General features: G+C 37.4%; 1 protein-coding gene across 1 annotated transcript in view; it reads right to left on the reverse strand.

Annotated features, from left to right (window-relative positions):
- The window catches only part of DYNC2H1 (dynein cytoplasmic 2 heavy chain 1), a 197,513-nt gene that overhangs the window by 93,804 nt on the left and 90,115 nt on the right, over window positions 1-13,594 (reverse strand). Inside the window, exons 75-76 of the mRNA XM_026077887.1 lie at window positions 12,046-12,118; window positions 5,050-5,210 (exon numbers count right to left, since the gene is read on the reverse strand). Coding sequence (XP_025933672.1) covers window positions 5,050-5,210; window positions 12,046-12,118 — 234 coding nt within the window. The remainder of the gene's footprint in view (window positions 1-5,049; window positions 5,211-12,045; window positions 12,119-13,594) is intronic.

Consider the following 13,594-nt stretch of genomic DNA (forward strand, 5'->3'; position numbering starts at 1 on the left):
AGTTGCTCTCTCACAGAAAGAGCAACTCCACCACCTCGCTTTCCTGGCCTGTCTTTCCTAAAAAGCACGTAGCTATCCATGACAGCACTCCAGTCATGCGAGCTATCCCACCATGTCTCTGTAATGGCAATGAGATCATGGCCCTGCGACCGCACACAGATCTCTAGTTCTTCCTGTTTGTTCCCCATGCTGCGTGCATTGGTGTACAGGCATTTCAGAGAGGTGATCGAGCATGCAAGTTTCCCAGGAGGGGTAGAAGAGGATCCTCCATAGCCACATCCCATGCGCACTTCCCTGGCTGCATTCACCTGCTGGAGGCATCCCGATTTGAGCAGTCTTTTGCCAGCTACCCTGGCACTAAAACTCTCCCCTTCCCCCATCTTTCCTAGTTTAAAGCCCTCCTTACCAGGTTGGCCAACCTGTTGGCAAAGACCCGCGTGCTCCGCCTCGTGAGGTGGATCCCATCTCTCGCCATCAGTTGTCGATCTTCAAACAGGGTCCCATGGTCGTAGAAACCAAAACCCTGTAGCCAACACCAGCGGTGCAGCCAGTTGTTAACTTGGAAAGTCCGTCTCCTCCTCCTCCTCTCATCCATTCCCCTCACTGGCAGGATTGAGGAGATGATGACCTGGGCTCCCAGACCCTTGACCACCATCCCCAGAGCTCTGAAATCCTGCTTGATGGTCTCCAMTTTGCCCTTGGTGTCATTGGCGCCCACATGGAAGAGCAGCAGTGGGTAATAGTCCAAAGCGTGGATGAGCCTTGGCAGTCTTTCCACAACATCTCTCACACGAGCCCCCGGCAGGCCACAAACCTCTCTAGACATGAGGTCAGGTCAGCAGATAGATGCCTCCGTCCCCTGCAGCAGGGAGTCCCCCACAGCAATCACCGGCCGCTTCTTCTGGGCATTCCGGCAGGGCACAGGGTCTGTTGTCCCAGGTACTTCCCTGGCAGCCATGCCCATCTCCTCCTCATCCTGGAGGGCACTAAACCTGCTCTTCAGCTGCAAGTCTTCGGGAGGAGTAGGAGCCTTTCTCCTCCCACGAGCAGTGACCAGTTTCCAGCCTTCTTCTACGATGTTATGATGTACCATTTCACACGGCACAGAGCCCTCTGGCAACTCCACTGCTGCAGGGGGTTGGGACTCCCGAAGCTGCACAGTCTCCAAAAATACCCTGTCTATCTCTTGCTCCGCTTCTCGGATGCTGCGCAGCCTACTGACTTCCTCCTGTAACTCCCTTACCTGATGACACAGCTATGACGACATATGATGATGAGGGATGTCCTCTGCTTGAGTTAAACTTAGTATAATATCATCTAATAACTAAAATAGCCAAAAGAAGATAAATGAAAGAGAATAAGTCACCAGATAACACAGTCATACACAACACAGATTTAGTGGTCTGGTTTTTAACCCATACGAGAAATGATTCAGCAGAGAAGAAAAATATGAGGGGGTCTATGCTCTACTTAAAATCTTTGAGAAAGATCAGGAAAAAATAACAACACCAAAATATTCTCATTAGTAGGACAACCTTCAGATGATTTACCATTAGAGTACTGCTCCGCATTCAAATACCCTACCCTGTTACATTCTATAAAGAAGTCTAACATGTAAAGGACATTTAGAGCTAACCAAAAAAAGCTGATAATAGAAGTGTCAGAAGAGGTGGCACGAATAAGAAATATGCATTCTTAAACACTCCCAAGTAGACAGGATGGCAATAAAATATAAATCTTTATAATTTGATGGGAAAAATATATTACACCAGTGCACATTCCAGGAAAGGAACAATTTCAAAGACTGTTTAAAAGCAACATTAAACTTGACATTTTTCATTTGTATGCTAACCAGTGATCATCTAGATAACAAAACTGCCTGAATATTTAGAATGGCAGAAGGTAAAAATGTTTTACAGACAGATATAAAGAAGAGTATTAATACCGTGATTCGAAATTCACTTTATTTGTAGAATAATTCAGATTGGACGGGACCTTGGTGGGTCTCTAGCCCAACCTACTGCTCAAAGCAGGGTCAGCTATGAGAAATCAAACCAGATGCTCAGGGCTTTGTCCAGTGGAGTGTTGGAAACCTCCAAGGATGAAGACTGCAAAATCTTCCTGGGCTATCTGTTCCGCTCTTTGACTGTCCTTATGGGGAAAAGGTTTCTCCTTATATCCAGTCTGAACACCTCTTGTTTCAACTTATGCCCATTGCTTCTTGTCTTCCCACCATGCATGACTGCAAAGAGTCTGGCTCCATTTTCTCAGTGATCTCCTCATAGGTATTGAAAGTCTGTTGTTAGGTCCCCAAGAATGCTTCTTTGCTGCCAGGGCATGCTGCTGGCTCATGTCCAGCTTGCTGTCTATCAAGACCGCCCAGTCCTTTTCAGCTGAGCTGCTCCACAGGCAGTCAGTTCTCAGCCTTTGCCATTGCAGGGGGTTCTTCTTTCCCGAGGGAAGGACTTTGCCCTTGCTCTTGTTGAATTTTGTAATGTTCCTGCTGGACCCTTCCTCCAGCCTGTCTAGCTCCCTCTGAGTGGCAGCCCTGTCAACAAGCATATTCACTGTTTCCTTCAATTTGATGTCATCTACAAACTGTCAATACCTCCAGGCCACCGATACATATGTTAAAGAGGACATATCCTGGGATAGACCCCTGCAGCGCTCCACTTGTCACAGCCATCCAGGTAGAGCACAACCCATTAACCACTATCCTCTGAGACCGACCATCCAGCTTGTTTTTTTACCTATCTAGTTGTCCAGCTATCTGGAGTATAATGTCCTAACTTGGATACAAGAACATTGTGAGAAACTGTATTGAAAGTCTTGCTGAAGTCGAGGTGAATGACATCCTCTGTCGTCTCCTTGTTCACAAAACCAGTCATTTTATCATAGAAGGCAATCAGGTTGGTCAGGCAGGATTTACCCTTGGTATAAGAGTACCACAGTTCTTTGAAAATGAATGCTTTGAAGCAGCTGGAGAAAGCTTCACAATCATTGGCTTTGGTACTCATGGCTGAATTTAACAACATGGGTGTTGTATACCTCAACTTTAGCACAGCCTTTGATACAGTCTCCCATAACCTTCTTAACAACAAATTGGAGAGAGATGGGCTGGATAAGTGGATGATATACTAGGCAGAAAAATGGGTGGACCGCTAGGCTCAAAGGGTGTTCAGTGGTGCAAAGTTCAGCTGGCAGCCAGTGGCATCTTCAGGGATCAATACTGGAAAAAAACACTGTTTAATGTCTTCTTTAATGATCTGGATGATTAGACTGTGTGCACTCTCACCAAGTTTGCAGACGACACTAAAATGGGGGGAGCAGTCAATACACTGCATGGCAGGGCTACTCTTCAGATGGACCTGAACAGAATGGAAAAATGGGTTGGCAGGAACCTCATGAAGTTCAACAAAAGCAAATGAAAAGTCCTGCACCTGGGATGGAATAACCCCTGCAACAGTACAGGACAGAGGGCTGCCTAGGAAGCAGCTCTACAGAAAAGGAGGTCCTGGTGGATAACAAGTTGAACATGAGCCAGGAATGTACCCTTGCAGCAAAGAAGCAAAGAACTCCATCCTGGGCTGTATTAGCAAGAATGTAGCAAAGTGTCCCAGGAAAGTGATCCTTCCCCTCTGTTTGGCACTTGCAAGACCACATCTGGAGTACTGTGTCCAGTTTTGGGCTCCTCAGTACAAAAAAGACATGGAATGCTGGAACAAGTCCAGCGAAGACCACTAAGATGGTCAGGGGCTGGAGCACAAGGAGAAGCTGAGGGAGCTGCGCTTGTTTAGCCTGGAAAAGAAAAGGTGAAGGAGAGACCTTGTTGCTATCTTCAGCTACCTGATTGGAAGATACAGAGAATACGGAGCCCAGACTCTTCCTGGAGGTATACAGTGATACGACAAAAGTTAATGGGCATAAGTTGGAACATGGGAAATTGTGACTTGATATTAGGAAAAAAAAATTTCCATAAGGGTGGTCAAATACTGGAACAGGTTGCCCAGAGATGTTGTAAGATGCCCATCATTGAAGGTGTTCAAGACTCCAATGGACAAGGACATGAGCAACTTCATCTAAATAAACCTGCCTTGAGCAGCAGGTTGGACTAGATTGGACTCTGGATATCTCTTCCAACCTAAATTGTTCTATAAGTCTAATATCTACAGTACATTTCTTTCTTTAAAAAAGAAAAAAGAGTTGTTTTCAATACCTTGGAATGCATCCAATTTGAAACACAGGGATACAGATACTATAAGTGATTTCTTCACAGTACAATTGTTGTTTAAAATCTGCTCAAGAAGAATTATACTTACCAAATTCATTTTTGTGTTAAAAGCTACAGGAAGAAGTTGCACACAATGAGGAAAACCAACTGTCAAATTGACTGGGCAAATACTTTTGGTGATGTATGTATATTTCTGAAATGAGAGGGCTTCACCACACTGTCAATTTTGAACATTTTTTTAAACAGGCCTGAAATATCAAATTTCTGTTCTGGAACTCCTATAAAGTATTAATTATTTAACATTTACTTGTAAAATTTCTCAAATATTTTACCAAAATTCACAGAATACTAAAGTATTCACAAACACTGAAATTCTGATTTACATTTTCTGTTGCAAAAAAGAAATACACAAGTTCTATAAGCAGAGGAAATTATTAAGTCCAGTTTTCATTGGCTTTTTTTCTCATGTTTGGATTATTCCACACTTTAATGATAATACTTGGGCATACATAATAATTCTTATTTTCTTTTGGTCTCTTCGATCTAAGTTCTCCTGTTTCCCTCCTCCCAGTCAGAGGAATCCCCCTTCGGTGGATTCTGTTTATGTGAGGACCACTAGTTATGTCTCTTCTCCATCTAATTTTGACAATAGGTTCAGAAGTTAATGGTAAGAGAGCTGGGAATAACAAACACATAGACACCAAACCATGCTTTTACATATTAACTTCCTTAAAAAACAAGGTAAAAACAGTTATGATTCTTGCAACATTTTACATTACATATTGTTTTTTCTATCATTATGCTTATCCAAAACTGACCTGATGGTAGCATTCAGTATTTCTTTCAACACTGGCAAGTTCTTGCAACTCTTGAGATGGATCAGCACCAGGAGAAATAATTATCAAGATGGGCTCAATTTCCAGAGTCTCTTTATACAGACGTTTCAGATTCAGAGGTGATGGAGACAATTCCTTTATTCCTATAATCAGAAATGTCATGGTAATGAAATGACTATGTAGGATGGAGTGTTCTTTGGAAGATTTTTTCCTATTATTCAAATAATAACATAAACTGCTGGAATAAAATATGATTTTTTCAAAGCCTAAAGACTGATACTGTTTCTGCTGTGGATTTAGTTTAGTGGTAGGTTTTGGGGGGTTTTTTTGGTTTACAACTCACATAAAAAGCCCTTAATATTGCTTAAAAAGCACCTTAATGTTTAGAATGTTGACCTGGTATAGGCAAGGCGTTTATAAATGAGCCCAAAACTATGTGTATAAATGTATTATACATTCAAAGAGTTTTAACCACATATTTTCAATGTCTTTTTAAACTGGTCCTTAAACAAGGAGGTGTTAGTTACATGGGTCATCAGGAAGTAAAGCAGGACAGAGAAGCCTAAACCAGTGGCATCTGTGCCACAGCTATTAGAAGATGCAATACACTCTTCCTTGTGGGCTCAGCCTGCTTTCAGACTTCTACTATTATCTCCACGCAGAACAATAGTATGAAATGTGGATGTAACAGCTCAGGTTGGCAAAGGTTATTATGAGGTCTGGGATCTCTATACAGAGACCCTAATAAATGCAAATAAACAACAGATAAAATCACTATCAATTAAAATGCTTAACAAAAATTGAATTAAACAAGACTAATATTGGAATATATTTTCATTTTGCATTCATTAGGAGTGTAGAGGCTCTGGTAATGAAAGTGCAGAGAAATACTTAAACTGAAGTCAAAAGACATTTGATCTGGGCAGCCCCCTTGATGAGTTCTGCTGTCAGCAAGCCCTAACCCCCAGCAGAACTCCAAGATGCAACTGAAATGAAAAAGGGCTGCTCAGTGCTGGACTGAAGCATGCTCAGTGAGGATAGACTATCCAGGGACTCTTAACTGTCAGAATCCTGAAAACGTCTGATAAACATATGCAAGTTGATTCTCAGTGAATCATGGAATGGCCAAATTTGGATGCATTTTCACAAGTTCTGGAAAAAAGCTTATCCTTGCAACAAAAGCTGCCCAACATACTAAATTTCTAGTCATTTCTCCAAAATATGTGTATGGTAACCTTTTTTCACAAATACAAGTAACTCCAGATTTAACATTTTTTCACTGACATATGAATGGAAATAGCTACACTATTTTGGCCAAAAAATAAAAAATTAAATATATACAAATAAATTAGCCAAGATAAAGAGAAAAATTTGATATATATCTAGAGATTGCTTTTCTGTCCACTACAGCCATACTTCAAGTTGGCTGAGTAACTTTAAGCAATAAAAGAAAAATAAAGATTGAGAATTCTGAATCTTAATTAGTAAAATTATTATTTCAGTATTATTATTATTGAGAATCTTAATACACAATTTTAGATCAAATTTTTATCAAAAATAAGGTCTCAGAAAAGTAAACTTTAAGTTTTATTAACTTTTATTTTATTTAAGACAATCATTTTGAAATTCTTCAGTGGTGTTTCAAATTCTATGAAAAATATGGTTCTAGAGCATCATTTGAAGTCAGAAGGCAGCAAGGACACAAGAAAAGGACACCCTTTCTGATCATAAATTAAAGTTGTGGGACTGATTGTCAGACAATGCTGTGGATATTCATTCTTTATACAGGTGTACAAAGCAGTTGTACAAATTCATAGGAGGAAAAATTCCTCAGGTCTTTTAAGTATGTTGCCGTTACTTCCAGTTGAGAAGCCCCGGAGACATAAAACACTGGACACTGCAAAAAGTATCACTATAAGCTTGCAGTGTTCTCATACCTTTCCCCTGACGTTTATTATTTGTCATTGCCAAAGACAGTAATGTGCTAGACATACCTCTCCTCTTCCTTTGTTCAACTGTTCTCAAGTTCTTATGCCTAAAACTGCTTAGCTTCTACAAACAGATACACTAAATATATTACAGCCAGTAAACTGGAGGCTGTTGGCAATATTATTATTTTCAGCAGTGCAAACAGAAGGTACCCAGATTCCTGAAAAACTTAATTCCTTAACAGTTTTGGTATCCTACATAACATTGTAGGCAGATTGACCTTGTATTTACTGAGGGACAGAAGAAAAGGCTATGTTTGAGCTTTAGACTGGAATGTGTGTACACTTGGAACTGTCGTCATACTAGGCATTTTTTAAAAGACTCCTACAATCTAAGTTACTATAATAAAGTATTTATGATGATGATAATGTAAAAGGGGTACAATTGTAAATCAGTAACTGATTAGCCAAATATATTGTAACATTCCTGAGATAAATGATTTAAGAAAATGAATATACAAAGTAAGTGTACTTACATAAGCCAGTTTTGCTTGTTAGAAAGTTGGACACAATGTTTAGAGAAAGCATAGATATTCTGAAGGTGCTTTACTGTTTAGAGGAAGTTCAACAGAAGGGAAATACAGAAAAACTACAAAACAGCCCTGTCTATTCCTGGCCAAGGGAATTAAAAGCTACAGTCAGGATTATATTTAGAGAACTGAAAAAAAGACTCCAGCATAAATCAATAAGCACTCATATTCCAGATAATAGCTATACACTGAAACACGGAATTCCTAAAATACTTTTCTGTCTCCATGTTCCCATCTGACAGAACGTCTTAAATCTTATTACCCAAACTGATGTCCCGGCATGAGAAGAAAAGCATATGTGAAAGCAAACGACTTTTCACAAAATGTCTAGAGTGGAAAAAAAAAAAAAAAAAGGAAAAGGAAAAAGCAAAGGACTTGACATACAACTACAAAATTTGGCAGAGTGGACCAAATTTTACATTTGTTATAAACTTATGAAGCTTCCATACAACCAGTGAAGATTTTCACAGGATTTCTCCACTAAAGTCAATGCAATTAAACCAATTTACAGCAGTAGCAACTTGAATGAAAATGCTTTCAAAATTCTTCTGTTGGTGATCTGTATGTAAACAAACAATTCACAAAAGATCCATAAATGTATTAATAATATTAATATTTGTTTATTTGTGTATTTGAATACACAATTCAAATACAAAAAACAGGGAAGGTTAGTTTTGGCCTAGATATAATGTGACTACAACAGCTCATGTCTAGTCTATTCTTTGGAAAATAGTCTGTGAAAATAAAATAAAGTTTTTGTTTAGCATGCCTTGATTTTATTTCTGGGTATCATTACTGCTTTCTTAAAGAATATGAAAATGCAGAAAATTAATATCAAAACTCTTTAAATATGATTTCTGTTGTAGTCAGATTCAAAACACTAGTAAGTTAAAGAACATATGAAAAAAATCAACAAGCAATATGGAATGGTTTGGGATGTGATTTTTTGCTAACATGATGCATTTTAGTATAATAGCGCGTAAAATAAAGAGATAAGCATACTTGCGGTGCCCACAAGATATATTTATAGAAAACTCTTATGAAGACAAAAGCTTCTTTTTCAACTTATTCAAAAGCAATGATTTTAATTCTCCTTCATCAACAAATTGAAAGAATCTGGTAAAAGATGAAAAAAGGTCAAAGAAACATGTCTGGACAAAACAAGAGTGGAAGCCTTTCTTGTCAGCTATTACAGCTCTTTTGGAACTAATTTTTCTCCCAGGAAAACAACCAAAGGTGATAGAGAGCTTAAAGGCTCCCTTTTGAACTAAGCGAAGCAGTTTGTTCAAGCAGTTTCAAGAAAAGAGCCCTGAAAAAGGTATGGTACAAGAAATATGGAAAAAAAAAAATCCATACAAGCATGGACACTTATTAGCTGTAAACAGCTAGTGATCACTTATGGCATGATCTCCAAATAAACATCTCATTGGTGTGCATGAAAAATCTATGGATGAAATCTTGCCTACCAACGAATCAATAAATGACTAGCCATTCCCTGATAGAACATCTCCAAGGAACTGAGATCAAGATAGACCAATTACGAATTTAGGTCTTTGCTGGACAGTGATCCATTCACACTGCAGATCACACTTGTCATTTGATTCCAACAGACAGGGACATTCTCACTGTGGAGCCTGTATATTCACCATCACAAAAGCCCCTCTCTACCTACTAATTATGCTTGACAGAGCAGGCTAGCCTTACTACTCAAAACATTGGCATTGTTGGCAGACCTGGAACAAATTTTGACTAACAAATAATGCCCAGAGGCAGAGCATAAAAAGAGAGTCAGATATACTCACACACAAATGCCATTAAAAACATAAGAATTAGAGACCTAAACTTCATGATCACTGAAGAGCTGTTCAGAGGAGCAAGTTGCAATAGACTGGTTCCAAGTTACAAGTTCAAATAAGAAGAGACTAGAAAGCACAAGCTTATTCAGCTGTCCTTCTAATAAATCATTACAATGTCAATAATTTACCTTATTGAGACTTCCATCACCTAAGTTCATGAAAAACTACTATATAAATAATACATAAATACAAGTTTTTGTGGAAGTATAACATTTTATAATCTTTCAAACTGCAGTCCACATCAAGGAAATGTAGGTATTACATTAAAAAGCAAGTTTAAAAAGTGCTAAGTTACTATTATAAACTACAGATATTAACACTATAAAGGTTAAGAAAATAAGAATGAATTCTCTCAAATCCACAACTGAAAGTAAATACATAATTATACTGGGACATTATTATCATACTGACAGAGACATACATCAAGATTAAGAAAAAAATTATGAGAATATGGAATGTAAGAGGAGTACTAATTTTGTTAAGTTTCTGCTATACAACATAAATCAGTAACAAACCAAAAATCTTGTTTGGAATATATATTTTGAACATATTCTGTCTGCTGTGTTAATGGATTTTTTCAGTATTTTTTCAAATAACTCCCCTGAAGAAATGGAATTACTGCCAGTTCAGCTATTTCCAGATGACTGATAACTTCCATTTTCGAAGCTAGATAGGATTAGTTAGACACAATGAATCATGTGTGTTTGTAATCTAAAAAGTTCTTCCATGAATGGTGGAACTAATAAAGTCCATTTACTTATACATTTTTTCCCCTCAATCTTTTCCCATTTCAGTGTACACTCAGCTCTTCCTCTCATCCACTGCTATCTGGCTGAGTGCATGTTATCACAGGCTCAAAGCTATGTATGCACTTAGTAGCCAGAAAGAATGCACAGGATGACTGGTCAATATGTTTCCACTTCTCAGAATTGATAAGGACCTGATTTATAACTGCTTTTCCCTTAGCAGGAACACAAACTTAAGTCTCTTCTTCCCAGCTTGATTTTCATGAAAAACAGCAATCTTAGTATTTTTAAGATATCTGCCTAACTGCCAACTTTGCTCAAATGGCTAATGAGTTAAGAATTATATGGAGGATCAACAAGCAGACAGCACTATTGAATCACCCTTTTCTTAGATACCAGACTAAAATATTTATAAATTGAAGCAACTAATACTATTATGAATATCAAATATCTTATACTAATAAGAAATAAAAAGTATTTCAGGGATTTGAAATTACGACAGTCAGTGCTTTTTATATATGACTCAACTATTGCATTATAATGGATGATCTTCCATCTCAACACCATTCAAACTGCAAAACTTCAGAAGTACTGGAAATGTAAGTCCAGCCATATTATCTTGACAGTTTACAAGTCCATTTTTGAGGTTCCTCTTCTGCCACATCAAAAACAACTTTTGCTACTTACCTTTAAGGTCTTTCACAATTTAGATCCTTCCCCCTCTGTTAATCCCACTTCTGTCTAGCATTCTGCAATCTGTTCCATTTGTCTGACTAATATTACTGTTTTATTTTACCTGCTTGCTTACTTCTTTCCAAAATACATTTTTCACATTTTTGGTTGTGTGTAGAACTCTGTCACTGAACTGATTGCACAGCAATGCTCTTAAGTCCTTGAAAATCTCTTCAGAAGATCTATCTGTATTGCAAGTTACATTAAACTGCCTAACAGTAATGAATACAGAAACAATCTGATGGCAGTTCATGAATAGCTATTGTCCTTTTTTCTTTAATGAAAAAATTGAAGCCCCTAAATTATATATTTAGTTAATAAAATATGTAAGCCTACATCTCTAATGCTAGTGCCACCTTATCACTTTGTTTTGCATGACAAATTCTACCTTGTCCCTATATAAGGCAGAGGGTAACTTTTAGAACTACAGTGTCCCCTCCAATAAGACACTCACAGTTCATCTTCCATATACATACTGCAATTAACTGCCAAAAGCTAAAGCAAGGCTTTGGTGTGCTGTATTAATTAAGATTATTCTGAGTTTAATAAGACCCAAGTAATGGATATGATAGATCTCAGAGTCAGAGGAAACAGACATATTAGAACACACAGATAATCATAATACTGAATGACTCCAAATCAGGTATGTTTCTAAAGACATTAAAAATTGTATTATATTCCAACAGTCTCACAAAAAAGACATAAAATATGAAAAGACCTTTTGAGACACAATTTACAAAATCCCAAACCTAAAGGTTTTTAAATAGTCAATAACGTTAAATGACATTATCTTTTTTTTTCAGAAAGTTTAAATTTTAAACAAAATGCTGCAGTTTAAAACTTGCACAAAACCATCCTTTCTTAATTACTGTAGTGCTAAAGAATCCATTAAAAGAATCTGACAGATCCTTTATTATATTTAAAATCACTATGCAGCATAAGCATAGTAACCATAACTTTGTAGCCATAATTTACAAGAACAAAAATAGCAAATCCATTTACAGCATTTTTTCCAAATTCTAACACTTAGGAATTCCATAAGAACTATAAAATAAAATATAAACATTGTAAGAGAAAAGAAGATTTTACTGTTGTGTGGAAACGCTCCAGTGAAAAACTAACTTACCTAGAGCTTTACATGCAAAAAGAGCCATGGCACTCTGTAGTCTGTCTGGTCTGACAGCTTGGACCACAAGTACCTTAAAATAAAATATATCCAGGGAAAGTGAGCATATAAAAGTATATTGTGACTATAAAAAAGCAAGACTCTTCCAAAACACTCTAAATTCTTTAAACTTCTCCATAGAACAAACTTATCTTCTCTGAATATATAAAGCTATCTGACCTTCCTTTCCAAGTTAATCTAAAATAATTGTGCTTTTGCAAGTAGTCTGTCTTACGAATAGAATCAGAAGACAGTTCTACACCTAATGTTTATTTGTAAAATGGAACTGTTTCTACCATGTCCTAGGAAAAAAGTATATACTATGTTGGTAGCTAGAATGATAGAAAGCAAACTTAGCTTTATACTGCTCATCTATAATTTATACCTGTATTTAGGCAGTAACATCTTACCTGAAATACTAATGACCCTGTTTTTAGTGATGTAATACAGTCAAAAAAATCAATTCTGAAAGTACTTCCTTTGTTTAAGAGCATCTTAAGAGTTTTATAACACTTCTAACATTTTCTAACATTTTTTTTCTGAGACAGTCTGTCTTATGTTTATGCTACTCGAAAGACTACAGAACATGAGCAGCTGATCATTTCTGATACAGAATAAATTAACAATTCTCCTACTAGCTATCTCATTTTCAGTTACCTTCCTGTATATGTTGAGTGCAGGCAACTGGAGGCAACTAATTCTTTTTCAGTAGAGATAATTTGTTAAAATCACTGGCCCCTTCTCTTACCCCCTCACTTACAGATCTGTAAAACACAATTCGAACCTACCACCACATTCCAGTTCCCAAGTCTGTAATTATTTTTTGTTAATTTTGGAGGATACCAGTGCTTTAATTAAATTTTTAAGAAAGCACTACTTTTTAAGCTTGAGATTAAGTCTGCACTGCTTTTAAGTTTAACATACAGTTTGAAAGTAACTTATCACTGGCACATAAATCTAGATAAACATGTAAAAATTTTGATGATGACACACTGCACATGTTAAGAGTTGCTGTTCTGCATTTCATCAAATTAAATACGATTCAGATTACTTCTTTGCAAAATGGTCTGTTCCTAATTTCCGTGCATGGTATTTTAGAAATTATTCTTTTTTTTCCCCACAAAAACTGCTAAACAGAGCGCCCCTAAGAGCTAACCAGCATGAAACCGCATGGTCTTATGCCCCATCCCTTCCTTGGATACGGACGGCCTTAATTTTATTTGAAGCTGCTTCAAGTGAAGATCACAACACCTTTTGAAGGTAAGTAACTACAACCTTTCCTCCATAAACACAAGAGGGATGACATTTTTCTCTTCCAGAGGAGAATGATCCTTGGCTGGAAGAAGGAACCTCCCTCCCCAATATTTTAGGGAGTTCTTTAATCACTAAGCTTTCAGAAAGAGCAGTATTTCATGACTAATATTTAAGCAGTGATGACTACAGCATTTTGTGGTTTTCAGGCAGATATGTAAGTTTATGTGCATTTATTGCACATTAGCACATACTGCAC

This window comes from Apteryx rowi, unplaced genomic scaffold (genome assembly GCF_003343035.1).
Source record: "Apteryx rowi isolate R43461 unplaced genomic scaffold, aptRow1 scaffold_466, whole genome shotgun sequence".
NCBI classification, from domain to species: Eukaryota; Metazoa; Chordata; class Aves; order Apterygiformes; family Apterygidae; genus Apteryx; species Apteryx rowi.